We start from the raw sequence: 22757 nt of genomic DNA, 5'->3' as shown, positions 1-22757 counted from the left end.
TATTTTTTATATATGAATAGGAAAACAGAAGCCAATGGAACCACTATTTATTTTTTTTCCGTCTGCAGGGAATCATATACTCCGCTATGACCCACCAGCAACTTTGTTTACTTCAGCTAGGCCACCGTAGTATTATTATTTGTGCTGTCATCACATAAACAGATTTGCTTGCACTATTTGCACACAAGCCACAAAACATACTATTAAAACACTACTACAAATTTATGTTCAATCGTGGATAAGTAAATTATGTGGAATATAAAATGACGACATCAAAACTGACACAATATACAACATAAGCAACAGTAGATAATAATACATAACATTACAAATAAATACAAATGTTCAACATCAGAAAACATTGGCAATAACAGCAAAAACAACAATAAACTCAGAAACAATATATTTCATGTACGACAATTCTTTATTTCACACTTTTGTATAAAATAGATTGAACGATACACTATCGCCGATATTTGCTAATATACTGTAGCCCAAGCTTAGTTTGCAGTCATCAGCAAAAATGATTACATATACTCTTTCAAATTATTAGGATCACATACAATTATAATTTGATACTTTCACCAAATTATGTTAACTAAACACATCTACTTGTACAATAATAAACATTAGTAGAAAGACAAAATCAAACTATCACATGCATTGCATTGGAACTGTTAATCAAAGCCTGTTTGAGATTGGTTTGTCTATTACCACTTAAAATCTTTCATAATATTTACAAAATAAAAAACAAAATCAGATATGCTGTATGTGGTAAAAACTGCAAAAAACCCTCAAAAATTTGATTAAATATTGAATTGCTCATTTCAAAAGATCAAATAAAGTTACCAATTCCCAATGACATAGTATCAAAATATGATTCAGAGATATTTTGCCAAGAAATACCTAAAATTGATTACCAGTCAATTTAAGGGTCTATGCAAAATACATAGGAATTTAAATCTAATAACTTACATAAATATACAAAGCAATTAAATATTGAATTTTATTGCTAATTTGCAGCTAATTGACAGTATAGCTTTAAGGATACAGACATTTGATTAATGACTGCAGGTATATTAAATATCTTATTCTTGATCAACAAGGAAACAATCAATGCTGTATTTTCTTAGACCTATATACCGAAAGAATACCTGAAATTTCTGATAAAAATTCTGGGATATGATTAATTCACAATTAAATTCCTTTTCTACCCACAACTTTTTATACTGAAAATTTGAAAGCAATTCAAGCTATACCAAAATCGTTAAGAAAGAGATGTAAAATTAATAATTGTAAGATAACTTGCTATGACAACATGGGACCATTCAACTGTTAAGCACCACATTTCACCTATATCTTGTCAATGCACAATGTACAATATATTTTATGACAATACATAACATCATTTCTCTTTAAAATATTATATATTAAGAGATATTTTTGATAGATATTATTGCAAAATGTAGAGGGTACATCAAAGCTAGAATGCAAATGTTTAAATTTATGGCTACATTATCAACCATTGCAATACCAAATTGGAACTGGCTCAGCAAGCAAAATATCAAGTTCCAAACTATAGATTAGCTAGTTTTAGAAATTTAATTTTATGTACTACATGAATTATACATTCAATATTAATTATTAGAATTAGTAGTTTTATGTTCTTACTGGTCATTTCTTCATTAAAAAAATATTTTCTTCATTTTTTAACTGATTAAAAAAACCCAACAAATGGAACTTTCTATATTGTAAAAAAAAAAACATGGTCGATTTATGTTGGTTCATTACTGTTGTAATATTTTAAAATTTTCCTATGCATTGTTGTGTTAACTGCTGGTACAAAAGTTATGTCTACTATAAATTGTATTGTTGAGAATAGAAGTGATGACATAATTTCACTCTCATATAATATATAATTTGGATTAATAGTAGTACCTTTAAATACATCATAAAAAATCACAAGCTTAATAACAAATAAACAGTGTCAAGAGATTGTTTTGAACTCTTTGTAACAGGATGGGATCATCAAGTAGAGCAAAAAGGAGTGGTAGGCTTTGAGTTTTCTCATTGACCTTGCCTTAATCAACTTTGGATACATTGTTAGCTAGTTATTTGAATTGCTTTGGTATGGATTTTTTTCCACCCTCAATACATTTCATTTTACACCACATCATATAATACATCTGCACTGTTAGGTACATTGACATTATACACCAATAGATATTCATACATGGCACTAGATATATAACATTTCTTCAACCATATATTTCATTATTGCTTAATATGGTTTAATATGGGAAAGTTTGTCAGTAAGAGAGGGTGAGGATGCATGTATGTATATTGGGAGGGGGTATGTGTGCTTGTGGGTTTCTGTAGGATTGAGGAGTTACTCTATATATGGGAAAATGTGCATGCTTCATCACTCTGCAACATTATACTACACACCGGATGCACACTTGATGTACATATAAACCATGTAACAACTGGGATCAACAGACACTGTAACCTGCAGCCTATCGTACAAGGGCAGTTATCACTATTAAAGAAAGAGTGTCGAGAGCTGGAAAAAGAATACCTGGGACCATGGAGAAATTGGTAATTCCTCCATGCTGGGACAAACTTTGCCAATTTGAGATGGGAAAGGAATTTTATATTTTCTAGCTTTCAAAAAAAATCTTGTTACAATTACTCTATCATGTTTTTAACAGGTAATTTGTTGTAAGGAATCCCCATAGGGCTAAAACAAAAACATAGAGAATAGCTTTTAAAGTTTAAGTACATATTTTCATACAACTTGATATATTATAAAATATGATATATTAGTAATAACAATATGAATAACAAACAAATATAATAATAACAAATTTTAAATAGATCCTTATTTATTATTAGATTTAGACTTGGAGCTATTAAGGACTTAATATGTTTGTATTTTCATGGATATTACAACTGATTTAGGTTTATGTTGTCATGGAGATTACCACATTTTTGTTAATTAGTTATCAAATAACATAATGGCTTTATGTGCAGCATTTGCTCAGGAAAGACAAGTACATGTAAATAATCAATGATAAAAACCTTTCAATAAACAACAGAATCTGTAGTGTAGGTACTTTCAGTAGTTGATATACCATGCGAGTCCTTAACTGGTTACTGTATATACTCGAGTAGGAGAAGATTTTCAGAAGATATTAGTACGTCCGGTGTATTCCTACTTTTTGCTGCTTTTTATGGTCTTGAAACTGCATCTAGCTGCCTAAAAACAGGGCCAGATGTTGGGCCAAATCTTCCAAATAATACCATTTTATGGGCTTTTAAATGTTCATCAAAATCTAATTTCCTGCATTTAAAATTGCATTTATTCATACTAACAGTTAGCAGCTTCATTTCAGTAGTAGTACATTCGTGTGTTATAAACGCACATAAGACGAACATGATTGAAAAATAAAAAATTTGTATGTACTGCGCGTATAAGACGACCACCTGTTTTTCTATCGTAATTTGCTATATTATGCCTTGTCTTATACTTGAGAATATATGGTATCTTAAATTCCTATTCCCTCCTTCACAAGTGTAAAGCGATTTATGAAAAACATCAGCTATAATTGACTCTCTATTTAAGCTGGGTTTCTAGAAACCTAACTCTGCACTTTCATGATACAAAAACATATTAAATTGATATGTTATAAGTATAAAAGCAGATACTAAAAGCCAAGTTTGAAATGTTATAGGTTAATGATCAATACACCAATCACAGAACAGAAACTGCCAAATGGCACTTCTTCCATGACTCTAGTATCAAACTTAATGATATGTGTAATACACCAATCAGAGAGCAAAGCTATCCTTTAATTATCTTAAATAACTCTATATTCTGTCCACCAGTAAGTCATCCATCCCTGATCAAGAAAAATTATATAATTCACTATATATTACTTAATTATATACTTTAAATTAAAATAGTATAATGCAAATATAACTGAAAAATTTAGAAAAATTCTAAATATAAGAATTGATAAATTTGATAGGGTAATAAAACAATGTATAGCACTTACATTTTAAAAATCAAACAAAAGAATATATGAAAAATTAAAATATCATTTACAGATACTTAGAACATCATAAACAATGGATAAGAAATACTGAAAATAATACAATTGTTTCATTATTATACATAATATATTATATAATCATAAATATATAGAAATATGCCATTCATAAGATTATTATTAAATATCTCAATTACAGCAAGTACATTATTTTTATAGTTAGTAGCTGCCTTCCAATTTCAGGGTGTTGGGTCCAAATTCCAGAATTTTTTTCACATGAGCATTTTATACCAACTCTGTAATGGTTGAATTGGATGTGATTATAAAAAATTTAACAAGAGTTTTGAAAAGCACATTTGAAAAGTACATAGTACAACAATTAAATGAGAAAGGGTATCAAGTTATCATAGAATAATTGATAATTGTTTTTGCTTTGTTTTGTGGTTTACCATATATCCACAACCCAAAAAGAAACTGTTTTTGCAGGTTTATACAAAAGCTTTCCACTAAATTGTAAAAATATAACTTTTAATTAATGACAAAGGTGCCCTAAGGTACTTCAAGTAAAACATTCAATAGTACAGTTTCATTGGAATAAAGTTTGCATAAACTTCCAAGGTATATTTTTATTATTCTGATCAGTAGAAAGGCACTTTCATTACAGGAATCTACTTGATTGAATTTATCCCCCAAAAAAGTATGTGTTATTCTTAAAAGTTCAACAGATATTGCATTGTACTATTTGGTATCCACAAACTTTAAGCCTTTTATATGAATATTCATATGCTAATCATATAACTTTGTAGATATATAATATTAAAATTATAAAAATCATCATAGACCTATTCATTAATAATATGTATAAAAACATGGTAGCTTTCTTGAAGCTAGATACCAGTAATTCTATTTGAAACATATCATATATTAAGATATCTTTTTCAAAATTTACAGAAATTAATTCTTATCAAAGACCTTCATTGTTCTTCTTATCAAGTCTTTGAATATCTTGATTTTGGGCTACGTAATTCACAAGTATATATAAAAAAGTTCAGGAAAGTCATTAGAGCTTACTACCCCAATAAACTTTTACTCAAATATAAAAACAAGCAAGTGCAAAAATAGCTACAGATATGCGAGTTAAGAAAATGTGTTAGAAAAACATCACAGAAATTTTCATCACGTTGCCAGGTTACCAAGCATCTCCTTCAAAAATGATTCTCAAATAAGCCATCACCGGGTTCAATTGTTCCATTGATGTTCATGTTTCCTCAGTTGTAATCAATTAGTTCACAATTTGTCCACTTCATTTGTACACATATTTACATGCTTATTTTTCCACATGGTAAGTCTCTATTTCAGCTTGTGAAAAATATTGTCCGCTTATTATGGAAAGCACATTCAATATTTGTGTTCAGTGTCTTTTCAACTGGAAAAACAACATCTATATAGGTACACTTTATCCTTGAAATGTTTGAACACTGATTAGCTTTGTAGCTTTGTGCAACATGACTGTTCTTATTCCATGTTGAACTGACTGACAAAGCGATGACTTAAAAGCTGAACTGCTAGTGGTCTTTCCTTTGGTGACTCTTGGAACGTACATCGTAAGAAGTCTTTTGCATCATTTGACACATGCCCGGGAAGAGTTGGATTAGTGGGTTGCGTAGCGATCTTAAAAATAGCAGCCATGGCTTCGAACTCTGCCCATGGAGGCTTTGTTGTCAACATCTCTACTACAGTGCAGCCAATACTCCTAATCGGAAGAAAAAAAGCAATTTGAATAACTAGAATTCCTTCAAAAATCATATGCCTTTAAAATTTTCCCTAGTCTTCCACAAGTTTTATTTGATGTTTTATTGTTATATATTAGAACAATAAATAATTACATATTACATTATAACACTGTTGCCAATTGACATTTGTGCCAAGTAACACCCAGAATGAATATTAATTCCATTATTATTTTTTCCTTAGCTAAAATTTGATTGTAAACTAAAAAAATACAAATTAAAGGTAACTACAAATGTATTTGGATGGATTGGATTTATTCGGTGTAAACACCAAGGATAGCCCATGAAAGTCAAGAAGAAGACTTATTTCCAGTGGGGTCCTTCTGGTGGTGATTGGGCAGTACACTGGGAGACAATCCCCTAATCTTTTACGAAGAGTGTACTGCGTTCTTTAACGTGCACATAGGCCATAATGCACACGGGACCAACGACTCATCCGAAAGACGGTGCGCTATTGTAACTTGTATTTCAGCCCTCTAGCTGAAACACAAGGAGAGGCAGCGATGGAAATTGAACCGGGGACCTAGAGATCTCGACGGTTCAGCGCACACAGAGTGACTACCACCAGATTAGCCAACTGAGCTAAGTTGCTCTCTTGACTAAAAACTAAATTATGACAAAGCTACCATGAAGAAAGGTAGCATGAGATAACATTCTGTTTAGTCATTTGACTTTATCATCAATAAATTACTATATTTTACCCCTACATCGAACAAAGTAGAATTCACGTACCACACATCAGCCTTCCTGCCATATCCTTCTCCATTGATTATCTCCGGGCTCATCCAATATGGTGTGCCTGTCACCGTCTTCATTCCAGTAACAGCAGTACAGATTGTCTGTAACCGCTTGGATGCACCAAAATCGGCTAGTTTGACATTACCCATGGAATCACGCAGTATATTAGCACCTATTGGGTAAACAACACAATCTCAAATCAGACACTTTGGAAATTGACTCCATCACAAGGATTAACATATGAAGTAGTACATGCCAAAAAGCTATATCTTATGTGATCTGCCTCCTTAGATGAGTTATATTTGTTGAAAATAATATTGTGCAAATGAAGACATATAAAATTTATGATGTTTGCATAATTTTACCACTGTAATAATGTAATAATAATTGTCTCCCTGAAAACAACTGGCTTTGGGTATCACTACACACAGCAAAATGCAATGAGGACCCTAGATGCGAAAGTTAATCTCCAAATTGGAACCCCAGAAATGTACTTGGTATAACCTGGCAGTTGACCAATGGAACACTACCTTTAATATCCCTGTGAACAATGTGACTAGCATGCAGGAACGAGACACCCTCCAGTATCTGTCTGGTATACTTCCTGGTTACTGGTTCCGTCAATGCACCATAGCTTTTAATGACGTCTTTAAGAGAGCCCTGTAATGTATATCAAAAATTCACATTAAGTTATCTCAATCTCTAACATTCTAAGAACTTTCGAGAACTATTATTATCTTGTAGCATCATAGCAGCATAACAAGTCTCTTTAGCTAATAGTTCATTCTTAATAGATACATGCCAATATGTGATCTGCCCCCTAATAAATGAGTTATATTTGTTGCAAATAAATATTGTTCAAATGAAGATATATAAAATTTATGATGATTGCATGATTTTACTACTGTAATAATGTATTAACAATTGTCCCCCTGAAAATAACTGGCCATGGGTATAACATTCATGGAAGAAAATATAGGTAGTCAAAAAAAAAAATCATTTTCTTCACAAATATGAAGAGAGTATATAAATTAATCTAACTTATAAAATTTGCCTTCAGCCCTGCAGGCTTCAGGCAATTTTTTTCAGGAAATAATGGCTCCTTTGGATTCTATTTCCTATAGTGTACTCAAAACCTGACTACAATTAGATGTTCTATTTTGCAAGACTCCTTACAAATTTCATTTTAGGAATTTTCATTCAGAATACACAATCACATGGGTTAGCTGCTAATTAACAGTAACTTGTCCAGATAAAAATCAACTGATTTCTTGTCTTTCCTCTCTACATTTATCAGTCTTCTAAAATATGAAACAACTTGACGGTGGTCGGAAAAACTAGAACAATTGATAAAAATATGAATGGCATATGTCAGGAGTTTTATTTTTGGTAACCCTTTTGAACTTTCCATTTTGTTCCATCATAAAGTCAACAGCAAAAATCGCAAAAAGTATGCATTAACAGTTGGTACCTCTGGGAACATGTTATCTATCGCTAGATGAAATGATTATATCAGTAAAAGGAAAGTATAGAGAAAAACGTGATTTGGATGATTTTACTTTCCACAATTAGCAAGCTTGGACACTTTTGATCAATGCAAGATTTTTAAACTGGCAAAAAGCAAATCGTTATTGTTCAGTACATAAATAGATGCCGATAATTTAACAAAATCAAAAGGAAAAAAAGTCCAGCCATATAAAGTACTTAGAATAATGTAATATGTAATTACTGTAGTTGCAAACCATTTACAAGATAGAAATTATTGCACACATGTTAGATTAATATATTGTCAAAAAAAATTCTGAACAATTAGCCCATCATGCATATTTACAAAGTGCACTAGACATCAAAGAGTTAAGTGTATTTTATGTGGCTACTTACACCAGGCATGAATTCCATGAAGATTGATAATGTGTTAGAATCTTCATGACAACCAAAATATTGGACAATTCGCTCATGGTTAATGTTCCTTAATAACTCTATCTCATACTTTAACGCCCCAACTTCCTGCAAATACATAGAAGAAAAAGGGAATGAAATTCGGTCATTTTCATCATTAAGAAAAACAAGTTCCAATAAATATAATATGAAAAAAATTATTCATATACTATATCCATTCTGTCCCTGTACTTGTTTCCAAAAGGTCAAGTTTCCATGATTACCATAATGAAAATGATAAAATGCAACAGAAACGTAGATAATGTAAACAATTAAGAAATACTATAATTACTTTATAAGCAATGAAAATATTAGTTAAGTCATCTTATCTTTCTTGACTATTACACGTTTATACTCTGTGGATATGTCGATTTACAGTAATTTTTAAAAAGTCGACATTACGATCCTCGTGCATAGTGGTGAAAGGATTGGTAGGAACAGGGCCGTGATATGAATGCTCATTTCTTGACTATTATAAAAAATTATAGACTGCATTAACAATATATAATTTATATAATATCTGCTTTTGAATATTTCCTTTTGATACAAATATGAAAACAAATCACACAGAATTATATCATGCCATGAGTATCAAAATTAATTAGATTTTAGATATATCATGCATGCTGTCAACAATTTGAAAAATGTCAGTAATAAGCTGTTGGTTTTATGATTACAAAAGTCATGTGACGATAACAAACAACTGCCTGACCGCTGTTTGTGAAAGTGTTCCGTATTCTTGCCTACGGGCACGACCAGTTCCAATGCCCAAGTCACTCACTCGTCTAACAAATTATCGTTGGATTAGCTTACAACGCTTTTGACAACTAAATTGTAATAGCAGCAGTATCAAGTACTCTTAGACTGTTCCCGGAAGTTGTTATAATTTTCACTTAATTCCTTTCCTATAGGGAATGGAAACAATTTATTTGTTGTTCTCCCACTGGACTTGGTGCAATATTAGATATTAGTGACATTCACCATTGAAGTTCTCCCTCAGAAATGAACAGTTCTTGGCCCATATCTAGTGGTTGCCTCCCCAGCCAAGAAGCAGTTAATAATAATTTATGTTGCTGATCACAATTGGTTTATTTAAATTTAAATTGAAATATAGACACATGATTCACTTGTATTTCACAGTTGTTGCTTAAACCAGATCTAATAGATACCTACTAAAACAATGGTATGTTCACAAAATTAATGTGTTGGAATAAATGAGGCTAAACACCTACCTACTTCATAAACGTCAAAGTCACACATTTTAGAAAACAAACTGACAAGAATATAGATTTCCTGATGTTGGCCAAGAGGGAACAAGAAACTAACTATACATTACATGCCACTGCGTCACACTCTCATCTACAACTACTACAAATGCTGGATCAGGAAATACAGTTACAGCGGCCTAATATTTAAAAAAACAACCACTCACTGGTATATTACAGCATTTGTGACACATAAATGCATCTGTCAAGCATTCTTTCACATGTTTGTATGCATTACTGGCATGAATCTGCATGAACAATCTACATATATTTCACATACTTCCATCTGCATGCATACCACACACACATATCCCTATACTCGTGTATTTGTTCGCGAGCTTGCTTCAAACATACACCTGCTTGCATTTTTTGTCTATTTTTTTTTGTCCATACAATTAAACCACAACTCAGACAGTCTTACAGGTGGTTGATATAATCAGATTAATGCAAAGCGTGAAGGATAATTCCCCACAATTAAAATGCATTAACACCGTTGTCAACAGTACTAGTAAAAACTTGTCAGTTTCACTTTCAAAGCCACCAAACAGATTTCCTCTTGAAAACCACTCCATTTTATCTAATTTAAAAGCTAGTTTACTGTCAATTTGGAGAATATCCACTTTTTCTCCAGAATCTCTTTATTTTAGAAATATTACAAAAATAATTTGCTTTCCAAGTTAGCAAAAATAACAAAATTTATTGACTACTTGTGTAAATGCAAAATAAAAAAACAATGCAAGCACACATACATACATAAATTATCGAAAGAAAGTTAAACTGATAAAACATATTCAATAATGAAATATTAAAAATTAAATAATAAGTGATGATCCACAATGAGGGTAAGTTTCACTGTATGTCCTAGTTTAACCTAAAGAAAAATTTAGTAATATAATAGTTTACCTTTCTAGCTTCATCATGATTTCCATTTAAGTTCACTTGCTTGACTGCTAACTCTCGACCAGTGTCCTTGTCATAGCAAAGATAGACCACGCCAAATGCCCCTTGGCCTAGTAACTTTCCTTTTGACCAATTAACCGGAGCCCTAGGTGCTATGGAATGGATATATGCAAGTGTTGTTATAACCACAAACTTTATTTTACAAGCCTAACACATTATATATAAACTTATATTTTGTTTTACATTATTGAACCTACATTCCTGGAAGTGGGAGGTTAAGTATAGCTCTAGTATTGTAAGTAATATCAGTATTCTATAAGAAACCTAAATTGAATGAATCATGAAAAACAACATGCAATTGAAAAAAAATATTAGTGCATAAAATAACAAATATCAATTTACTTATTAATACTTAACAGCATTTTCATAATGTCAAATGCTGTTCTATCTATATAATTCTAATTACAGTGACATAGACCTGAAATAATCTTGATAAAATAAGAAATGACCCAAATACTAAAAGCTAACTTAGTAAAAGTCCACAGCTTATTAACACATATGGAAAAGCCACTTTAAAAAAAATTCATTCAGAAATTACAGTTAAGAGGATCATCATACATTTTGCATTATCTCCTATTTTAATTTCTTCTATTCTGCTAATAACTTCCATATCATCTCGCCTCGGTCGACCAACGTCACTGGCCAAGTCTATGCCAATACCACTGCTTTCACTGCTTCCTGTCTGAAACGATATTTCACTGCCATGGGGGCTGGTCTCATTTCCAATTATTGATGTGCTTAAACGTGGTCTACTCGTTACCCTGCTTGGAAAAGTTCTTCGACCTAAAATATAAAAAAAAAGAAACCTTTAACATTATTTTTTGCCGACAAATATATTGGTGATTCTGATTTAGGGTTATAAAATTTTACAGAAAAAAAGAATAAGTTGTGACACAGACCCAGTCATAGTATAATAAGCTTGTCTCACCTATTTGTTGTGTGGGAAATTATAACATCTCAATTATGACAATTATGATAGTAATTACGATAATGATGGTGGTGGTGAAGAAAGCAGTAGTGATTTATGATAATTATGATCATGATAATGTTAATGTTGACAATGATGAAAGCAGTGATGTCTGATTAAAATACAAATCTAAAAAATAATAGGTAGTTAAAATGAGTAACACTGACCATCTGTATAATCCGCTGGAGCAAACTTTGTACTGTTTCCCCGACTGGGAAATGTGCTACCTTTATTTCCTTCTCTATAATGGCCGTAATTTGAATCTGCAAACAAAAGCAACTTAAATTAATTAGTTCAATCACACAAATTGCAATATTTGCTCAGGGTAAATACATTACACTATTAAAATTTGTTATTAAAATATTTACCTACATCAAACTAAACTTTGGGCTCAAATACAGTTGGGTCAAATTGAGTCTATTCTTAACAATGTTTACAATCAATGGAAATAATGATAATATATATAATAGTTTATTTTGTCAGAAAATTTTTATCAATATGATATTCCCTTCCTTCTCAATTTCTATGGAAAAGCTATATTTTCTTGTGGAATATAACCGAACTAACCTGTAAAGTCCTCATGGCTAATTGAACTTTTTAACCTTGCCCCTGATGCACTGTGGGTAAAAATGCATTGGCTAGTTAGAAAGAAGCATAATATCAACAACTATTACGTCAATAAATAAAATCTATGAAGGTTTTTACACTACCTTCCAATTATAATTATCTTCAAAATATAAAAAAAAATCATCAAAAAATAACATACACCTTTGTAATTATCTTTATAATAATGCAAACAGCATTGAGTAATATGCTTATATGAATAGTTTATTTTTTTATAAAGTATATTTTTTTATATATACCTGTTGTCAAATAAACTAAGACAAAGGTATATTCGCATGTAAATCATGTTGGCACGATTCTTCCTTTTCAAAACTAAATTCTGAACAATGTAAGTCAGTGTTAGAAGTAGCACCAATGTCATTGTAAGCCACAAGGCACAGAATGAGATCTGTTTGTATGGCACTGAGGACAAAGTCTGTCAAAAGCGATTAGGTGGCTCAATCATTTGACCACTTTTAGCAAATTTTAAAGAGGACTCCTGGCAGGATCATCATGTATGAAGATAAAAGCTAAGGTTCGCCTTATATGAATAAAATGAAATGCAAAACATATGAGACTTGTCATCGGTGACCAAGAAAAGAAAATTTACTTTTTAATAATTCGTATTCTCTTTTTTAAAATGATGGGTCATTTTACAGGGATCAACAAGTACTATTGCCAAGTTATGAGTACAATTAGTATGGTTTCTCTGTACTAAAGTATACAACACTGCCACATTCAAATGCTAATTACTCAGTTGAAAATTTAGTGACAGTACGCTGGTTTTGGAATGGCATGACTCATACTATGCTTCGCAAAAAATGTTGGGTTTTAGGGCTGCGAAGAGTTTGTAAGATACCTTTCATATATTTTATGATCTTCATCCCATTTATAATGGACAGTAACATTTGTTTTCCTATATTTACACTTACCTTCCTAACGATACACTTCCTCTATATGGACCACCCACTTTGTCTAATGATGTTGAACTTCCTTGTGGACTATTTATAATATATTCATGATCCTAGGGAAAAAAAGAGATGAATACAAAGAAAATAAATATACAGCAGTTATCATACTATTTTTTTTTTCATATGTGTCAGGGGAAATACGGGATGCCCTTGATTGCCTGATCAGGGGCATCATTTCCAGGAGATCTGCAGTGGTGGATCGAAGGGTGTTTGGGGGAGGGGACAAAGGGTGGGGAAAGGGAGGGACTTCCACAGATGGAGGGTCTAGACAAAATCAGCCCCATTATGGTTGGTGCTCATGGTAAGAAAATTTATGATCATAGCCCCTCTAGATGGCCGGAAATGGCCCTCTCAGACATAAATTTCAATATAATTTTCTTATCATAATTTTGAAATATTTAGGGGGCACAGGCTGGCTTCCCCACCCTTGAATTTGCCACTGATCTGGTTTATGAGCTTTCTTAACATATTTAATTTTATTTCGCTACATGTGATACCTATCACTTCTGACTTCTTTGCGAAAATTAATAATAAAGCAGTGAAAACATGCAAAATTATGAATTTGCAGAGATCGGTTCATTTCCGGGAGATTCTTGCTTGCCTGCGGGAGTGCAGGAGGTCGTCCTGATTCCCAGGAGATTCCCGGAATACTTGGGACCCCTGCCCGATGAACACTTCTTTCAGGCCTACAGTACTTTGCCCACTGACAACTCAATTGAGCACTGAAAGAAAATTACAATAAAGTGCAAAAAAGAATAATCACTTCTTCAAATAGTCAATTCTTTAAATAGGTTCATCTAGTTACTTTGTTATTAAATATGAATTGACAAAGAATAAAAAGCTGTCGAAGGATATCTAGTGGAGGCTCAAATTTTTTTTGTGCTGAATTTTTTATTACTTTATTTGATCATTCAATACTTTTGATTTATCATTGCTCTACAGCTAAAAATGATCCTATAAATAACCATGTCCATAAATTATGTTCAACATCTCAGATGCAGGGGTCCCTAATATATGTCGGCCTAGAATTCGGATAAATTACAAATACAAACAGTACCCCTATAAAAAAACAAAAACAAATTTTATAACGATCTGTTTGTTTTATTATGATGTAACTCTCACTAAAATATAACATCACATGTACAGTAACATCTCCCAATTACGATCCTCCCAATTACGATCCTCCCAATTACGAACTCAATTTGCGGCAATGATGTCATTATTTACTATAAAATGATCATTTTTAACAATAAAACACTTAAAATTGTATTTTAAAATCTTTAAAACGAATACAAAGGCCAATAAAGAAAATGAAATTGACATAAAATTTCCTTTAAAGCAAGAAATATAAATTTTATTCAGCCGAGACTTATTCCATTATGAGCTGTGCATGCTTGCTCAAGCAGCTAGTACTGTGCCGTACTGTACACTACATATCATAGAAATGGAGAATCTCCATTTTGTTCATTGGGGACGCTATTTGCAATGGATGTGGTAAGCTAATTCACAATTGTTATGAAGAGAATAATAACACTAGTTTTTATTCGGAAATACATCACAGCTAGTAGGATAATTTTGGTTTCTGTGCAGTATTATTTTTTTGTTGTAGAAAAAAGTAAAATCCAAGTCATATTTCATGACAAAATTTTGCTCCCATGGTAGCCCTGTGTACTATGTACTGTAGCATTAGGCCAATTACGAACTTAGTTCAGACGGAGGGATACGTAATTGAGAGATTTTACTGTATGCTATTAGATGTTTTTGAAACTAACTAAAATATCTATCTGACTACATATCTAATAATTATCAAGACAAATGAGGCTATTCTACCACTGTATTCAAACTATTCATGAAATCTAGCTTTAGATATTCTATATTTGCTGAATGCAAATTAAACATGACTCACTTCTCTAATTAACTTGAAAGCCATATTTCTATTCATAATAAAATTCAGTTTTTCCCAACACATTTTGCTTTAAATTTAGTTTAATGACTTCAGCATTTGTTTTTTGACAAACAATGACCTTTCAGAGGTCAAATTGCTGTCAAGAATATGAATTGGCTGCTTCGCAGCAATTATAGTACTTTGGATTCTTGTCCAGCATTATTACTCTACGGCTAGCTGATAATACTTTTATAATAATATTTCCTGATACATTAACAGGTGATACAGAAATATATTTTGTTCAAGTAAAATTATTTTTCACCAGCTTGATAGTTTTAAAGAACTTATTAATATTCATGAGTTCATTCCTTTCAAATTGTGTGTAGATATTGGCAGAGTTAAACAAATGTCCTTATTTTATTCATTTTTATTTATTCTTCCTTTATACTATAGGCACTTTCAGTACTATTGCACTGATTTTCTATGTGTACAGTTTAAATATTAAATATATATAAAATTCCCCTTTTATGTATAAAGAAAACTCAGTTCCAATTGAAATTCAAATCACCATAAAAATATCATTCCCAATGCCAAACCTCAAATTATAATATGTGTGAAGCCTTTTCTTTCAGGACTGGCATTAGAGTACACTTCTGTCAGCATTAATTAACAATGGTGACCTGATAAATCACGAAGGTGTCTGGTATTCTATATGTAACATAAACTATTCACCTTCCTCATCAACAAACACTAATTGACTTCAAATGAAAAGCAATAAAAGTCAATCTTTAATTGGATTGTGGCACATCAGTAAGGCTTAGGGTTTCCGACTAAAAGATCAAGGGTTCAAATCAATTGCTCAGGACTTATTTGTAATTTTATCTGCTACTGCTTCAGGATACAGTCAAGTTGGATAGGTAGGATATTTATAATAATTGTGGGCAAATGCCCATGGGAGTGTAGGTAGTTGCATTGTGATGATTGCCTATACATCCACTGATCAGAACAAAACCTCAATTTGGCATTAGACAAATTAAAATGATTGGATTGGCTGAAAAACGTGCTAAATTAAAATTTTAAAAAAAGTGAATTAATGAAAATACATGACAAAGAAAGTTACTTATACATTAACAATCAATTTAATGTGTAATCATAGCCATTAGTACAGGTATTAAGTAGATGTAATATTTCTATGCAGCACTCCTTTTCAAAATCTTGAATACGTCACTGTTATGTAGATGTTCTCCAACAACATTGGAAAGAAACCACAAAAGCATTATTATTTAAAAAATGTTTGTTCTCCCACTACTATATTGAAAAATTAACTTATTAAATGTAAATTTTTAATTATATTATTAATATATTGAATGATGTCATTGAAAAAGATTGCTAAGAAAGGTCAAAATGAAGGTGTATGAATTTTTTGGGGTTTTTTTCAACAGAACTAACACCTCTGTTTTACAAAAAGATGTAATGGAAATTGCATGTAGCAATAGGCCTAAGGATGCCAATGGGACAGACTGCAACAGACTAGGAGGAAGTGAACCAGGTGGAAAAAGGCTGCATTGACAAAGGCATAGAAACAAACAGGTGTATGTTAAAAGTTACATCTTATTTTAGACACCAAATTAATACTATATAGCTGCAGTATTATAAATTACATCTATTTAATATGTTTTTAAGGGTACATCTATCATAAAAAGGATGTTATGCAAAATAAAAACAAAATTTTTAAGATTTCACTTTTTATCTCATACCACCTATACTCATTTCTATTTTCTTTCCCAACCTTTTAAAACGTTCACTTTGAAATGATCTCTCAAAATGCTGTTCCTATATCCATTTCATTCTTAGTGTGAAACTTAAGACTACCTCATCTAGCTTAATGAAACTGATGCAACTGCACTATCAGCTTCACTTAACTCGTTAATGTCTCTGGTATTATTCTATAAGCAATCCAGATTTATGTAAACCCTTTCTGTCTTGGCCACCTAGTGTAATTTCATTATTTTGCTGAAAATATCAATCAATGCACACTTAAGAATTAGATTGTAAATGGAATGCTGAGTCACATGGATCAAATATGGCCTAGAAATACACTACAATGCTTTGTGACAATGCGACAGGTAGAATTATGTGTTTCTAGCATGAAAATATGTTCCCTGAAATTTACAGGTAGTACAGTGAGTCATCAAGGCAAAATGTTTGAAAAGCTTCTAATTCATTATTAGGTAATACCTTGTAAAAGTGAACCTACAATTGTTTATCTATTACATTTACTTAAAAAATATAAATAGCATTATTAATGACCACAAGGTTAATTGTTATAAGAAGAAATCTGAAGCCCAATGTTCGAAAAAAAAGGTACAATATAATTCTAATGCTAAGAATAAGCAAAATTTATTAATAGATGATAAAAAAAAGGAAAAAAATACCTCATGTGTTTCCGGAATAAATTCATCTCGATCACTGGTTTGATGCAATGGATAATCTGGAGGTACATAACCAGGTGGGGGTGATTCCCTTGACCCTAATGCTGGAGTTGAATGCCTCTTGGTTTCACTACCAGGACTGCCCCCCACCACCTGGGGTGTTGATAAGGACCTGCTAGCTGACGGATATTTGTTGCGTATCTGTAACGTAAAATAAAAATAATTTATGTGGAATTTTTAAAAAATTGAAGATAAATAATAACGATCTGTAAGACTGGTATATAGAATAGTAAATAACAAATATTAAATAACCTCACCAAAAAATATTTTCAAATCCAGGATATGAAACTAACATTCTATGAACATTATTTGGCTTTACTAAAGTCTGTGTGCTTAAATTATGATTACCATGTATTATATAAAATAACAAAAACAATATAACAATGATGTTGGAGATAATATAATTAAAAACATACATAGAACTAAGGCCAAATAAAAAAAATTATTGTGTTGGCCATGCACGACCGACCCAAATTTTACTAAATTCAGGGTCAGCATTTTATTTATTTTTTATTTATTTTTTTTAAATTTTTTTTTATTTTACAAGGAACAATTTTTTTTTTTTCATGAGCTAATAAGGCTGAAATAGCCTTGGCCTAGGCTAGGAGGCCAAGGCCTAGCCTATTTTGGTGCATGGTACGCAATGCGACTCCAAAATTGTTGTATTATTTTGTGTTTTTTTTTATACTTTTTATGCGTAAACACATTTTTGGTTTTAAAAAAAAAAGTTTTACTACCAACCTACCCATTATTTGGATTTTCCCAAAACGTGGCCAACATAAAAATTAATTTTTTTTGGCCTAATAGCAGTATACTGTAATAGCAGCAACAATAACGTTCAGTGTTTATATATTACAGCATTCTTCCCACTTGGAGTGCTTGTGTATTAATAAAGGAAATGCAACCCTTTTGCAATCTATCAAGCATACATATTGAGTGGGTTGAATGTCCAAAATAACTGAATAGAAATTCAAGCCAGTCAGACGTGACAATTTTAATTTCATATCTTTCCTTACTCTCCATCCCAAAGACAAACTATTGTCAAGTTAAAAAAATATATTTGAAAATATTTTTGCAAGGAAAACCAATAAATATTGGAAAATTGTTTCTATCATTTATGACTGATCAGTAAAAGCTATCTATGGACAAGAAGCGCAAGTCTACCATAGCTGTACTACTACAGCAAAAGGTTTCTGATGACTACCAGACATGTGTAATAAGTGATTTATCCCTAAATACAGAATACTCAATTGTATATTATGTGGAAAGGAATTTCCAAATAGGAGTTCAATATGCTAGAGTGAAGCTCATTTACCTTCCAACCAAGGAGGAAGAAGAATTATCCTTGTTCCACCTATTATAGTGACCTAAAATATATGTCTACTGTATGGTTACTTACTGCTGTATCGTACAACTCAGCATTGCTCATAACCCGCATCCCAGAATTCAGTGCTTCTAAACATATCCTGAGACTTTTGGAATTTGGATTTCGATCAACAAGTTCAACCGCTTGGTCCAAATCGGTTTGGCTGTCAATTGGAATGATTATCTAGCAAAAATAGAAAAGAAAATACCAGAAAAATTATCAGTTTACAAAAATAATCAATGTGCTTGTAAGAAAAGAGAAAAATGTTCCTTTGATTTTGATTAGTGAAAGAAGAAAGGATTTAAAGGATGAAAGTTGGATCAAATATACTAAAATGTGGTATACTGCTACACAATACTATCAATTTGCTTATTCTATCATAACTTGTAGAGGAGGGTACATGCACTGTATACACTTACCATAAATAATTGTAGGCTCTTTGTTAATACAATTTTATCCTAATTCTTAATTTCATTTAAATCAATAACAATAAAATAAAATCAATAATTTAATATTCATGTCTAACCTACTTTAAAATTAAGTTATTATTATAATTAGTTTAAATTACCTGTTTTTTGCTTACTTTAATTGAACCATATTAACTAATACTTTCCTGGTAACCAGGTCATTATGGCATTACTAAAACAATTATAATTCATAAAAACATTAATATTCAAATATACAATACTATGACAAAAGCCTTAGAATTTTTTTTTCTATTCTAGTTTTCATGGCAACCATTCTAAGCAGTATTTTGATTAATTTATCAACTTACAGATGAATTAATTTCGTGTGTTGTAAACCTCATATGGACTTGCATAGTGGCCGGTAATCCATATGCAGTCTTTGCTTTATTTAAAAGATCCTGGAATTTAAGGGGTCGATGAACTTCTAAACATCTGGAAAAAAAAAAGTCAAATTTCAATATGGCAATACTAAATTGTCACTGACATATTAATATAAAATAAAAATATATAAAAACATTGTTTCATTACACCATACAGTTACTAAATTTGCTTGAACAGTTAACCATCCTCTGATTAGCGATTTTACTGCAATCAATTTTTGTGTAGTGATTAAAAGCATCCACAGAGCATAGGCAGGGACAAGGCAGACCTGATATATTGACGTAGCTGGCTAAGAATTTGAAGCTAAATTTCAACTTTAATGCAATATTTCATACTTTGTTTATCAATACGTTATTTTCAAAATTGTTATCAAACTTCTGAAGCTAACTACGAGCTTATATCCATCCAAGTGAGATTTTTATCCAAGGAACTACCTTATTTTTATTATTGTTTCTTTAAATCATCATTATTTCATTTACTCCTTCCAGTATTAATACAAATATATACAACATTAAATAATTACACAGGACAAAGAAAGGAGGCTGAGCAGGGTTAAAAGTTGTACAAAAACAGCTATCACTGAAAATGGCATGGTGCTCCAGCTCCTAAAACATTACTATTATTGATTACTTAGAGAATGATTACATTTACTACAAGATGATCAGGATCACATGCAACAAGCAATTTTTTTTATTAAATTCAAATTTCATATAACACTTGAGAAGAGGGAAGCAACTTATTTGCACGAAATTTCATTATCCCCTTGACCTAGCTTGACTAGATTCATATTGAGATACTAATACCACAATAATGATGTCAACAACTTCAACATCTTAAAACCTGATAACAACGTTACTTTCACAAAACAAGTGCAGATTTATCACATATGATATCGCACGATTTCTATTTCATACAATTGGTCTAGTAGTAAGTCATTTTAATCTTGAATCTCACTGAATTATTATATGCAAACTCAGATTAGGTTTAAAATTTCAGATTAATATAGAATCAAAATCATTCATGTTGATTTATAAATAGCAGAAAATATACACAACATTTAGAATATTGACTAATAGTGTAAACAAATCAAATCTTTACCTTTTTTCTTTGTTATATTCAAATTTCACACGAACAATATTCTGGAGAGTAAATAGATAAACAAGATTAACTGCTATGATAATAAAACCTAAAACAAAAATCATTTTTCTTCATAATCAACTCCTTCCAATATATCGATAACCAAAATCGAATATTCATTGAGAAACATACCTGATTCAAATTTATAGTAATTATGAATGAGTAATTTAGAATAGATGAAGTATTTTTTACTTCAGATGGATTATTTCTTAGTAATTTACCGAGTCTACGAGGCCAAAGCACTCAACCTAATGAGGTCTAGTCCTCTGTGTAAGCCTTTGTTCTATATTCATATTTTTCCAATATTTTCTATAATAATAAAATTTGAAAAAAGGAGAGAATTTTGATTACGAACAGCAATCAACGTTTCCTATATCATGTCACAGCATGCTCAAATATTTCACTACTGTTTATTGGATAAATTGTGGTATCATTCTTGTTTTAGTTTTATGTTGTTATTTACTGCTGATATCATAAATCTGTTATTGTTGTAAAATAAACAGAACATTTCTAATAGAAGTGGTTTAGCACAGCGGGAACAGTTTGATTTTCCAACCTTGAGGTTGGGGGGTTCAATCCCTCTCAGTGCATTTCACTTGAGTCCTTAAGCAAAGGCACTTTATCTGCATTGCTTCTGTCTACGCAGGAGTATAAATGGGTAACTGGTAGGGTTGGAATGCCAAATGCGCTAATTAGCTGCTGCAACATTATGGAATACTACTCCAGGGAGCTGAGTTTCTGTTCCATAGATACTTAATTCAATGATCGTGATAATAATAATGTGAAGTGCATCATGCTACGGTCATGCCATCATTCCAATACTGTAGTTTCATTCATTATTAATCATGATGAAAATATCAATTTTAGATACAGTCAGAGATGTTATGGTGGGTGGGACCACCCAGTCCTGGAAGTTTTGCACCCAGTCTAAAGTTATTTTCATGGCCTTCCACCCATCCTTATTAAACCACTTTCCATCCTTAAAATCCACTCTATTATTTAGAGTTTACTAATGCTATCGCCTACCCCACCCTTAAAGTGTCTATCACCCACTCTTAGTTTTCATCAGCTACTGTACAACCCTGAGAGTAACCAAAGGTTAGCACATCTACTGAATGATCAAAATTGCAACAACCATCAGAGGTAAAATTTATTAACAACCTTTCTGATTTTGCCTTTCTTCTTTTAACATTTGAATTTTTACAATTAATCATCTTATTTCATCGTATAATACACTATTAAGAAAGTAAATATACTCCAAGTATTGATTCCAAGTAATGCATACCAAGTACTGAAATGCACACCATAGAATTAGAATTTCAATACTAATACCCATTTCACATTGATGCTATTTTGCAAATATTAACAACTTGTAACAAGTTGTAACCAGGTTTGGATGATTATGAAAGCAAATCCTTGTAAAACTTTCCGAGATTTCACAGGGGTCCCCTGAGTTATCTCGGAACAAAAACAGACCATCGCGAAGCCCGTTTTTTCTCCGAAATCTTCCGAGTTGTTGTTGCGCATGCGTCATGTCCATATTTTGACCTTTTCGCAGGCTGTATTTTTTTTATTTTTTAATTCGAACGAATGGCGGCAGCGATGGAAAACGTATCAACATTACAGTACCGGCCAGTTGTATTGCAAAAATCCCAACGCGTTTTACCCGTTGTCGTTGCGTTGCGTTTGCGTTGAGTTGCGTTGCGTTGAAATGAACGTTGAGAGTACATTGTTTATTTAACGAT

At 31.7% G+C, this 22757-nt stretch overlaps 1 protein-coding gene across 2 annotated transcripts in view; it reads right to left on the bottom strand.

Moving 5' to 3' along the window:
- Positions 1-403: 403 nt before the first annotated feature.
- LOC117124273 (mitogen-activated protein kinase kinase kinase 2-like) overlaps positions 404-22757 on the bottom strand; it is a 62801-nt gene continuing 40447 nt past the window's right edge. For both annotated transcript variants that reach the window (XM_033270437.1, XM_033270436.1), the window contains 13 exons: positions 20974-21014; positions 19803-19926; positions 19061-19210; positions 17605-17802; positions 13246-13337; positions 12278-12327; positions 11878-11973; positions 11302-11526; positions 10687-10835; positions 8462-8587; positions 7111-7240; positions 6575-6752; positions 404-5805 (listed from right to left, as the gene is read on the bottom strand). In XM_033270437.1, the coding sequence (XP_033126328.1) occupies positions 5568-5805; positions 6575-6752; positions 7111-7240; positions 8462-8587; positions 10687-10835; positions 11302-11526; positions 11878-11973; positions 12278-12327; positions 13246-13337; positions 17605-17802; positions 19061-19210; positions 19803-19926; positions 20974-21014 (1797 nt within the window). In that variant the 3' untranslated portion in view covers positions 404-5567. The remainder of the gene's footprint in view (positions 5806-6574; positions 6753-7110; positions 7241-8461; positions 8588-10686; positions 10836-11301; positions 11527-11877; positions 11974-12277; positions 12328-13245; positions 13338-17604; positions 17803-19060; positions 19211-19802; positions 19927-20973; positions 21015-22757) is intronic.

Source organism: Anneissia japonica, unplaced genomic scaffold (assembly GCF_011630105.1).
Source record: "Anneissia japonica isolate Jap-2015-1 unplaced genomic scaffold, ASM1163010v1 scaffold288012_len1326614_cov192, whole genome shotgun sequence".
Lineage (NCBI taxonomy): Eukaryota > Metazoa > Echinodermata > Crinoidea > Comatulida > Comatulidae > Anneissia > Anneissia japonica.
This window is presented reverse-complemented; position numbering and strand designations above follow the sequence as displayed.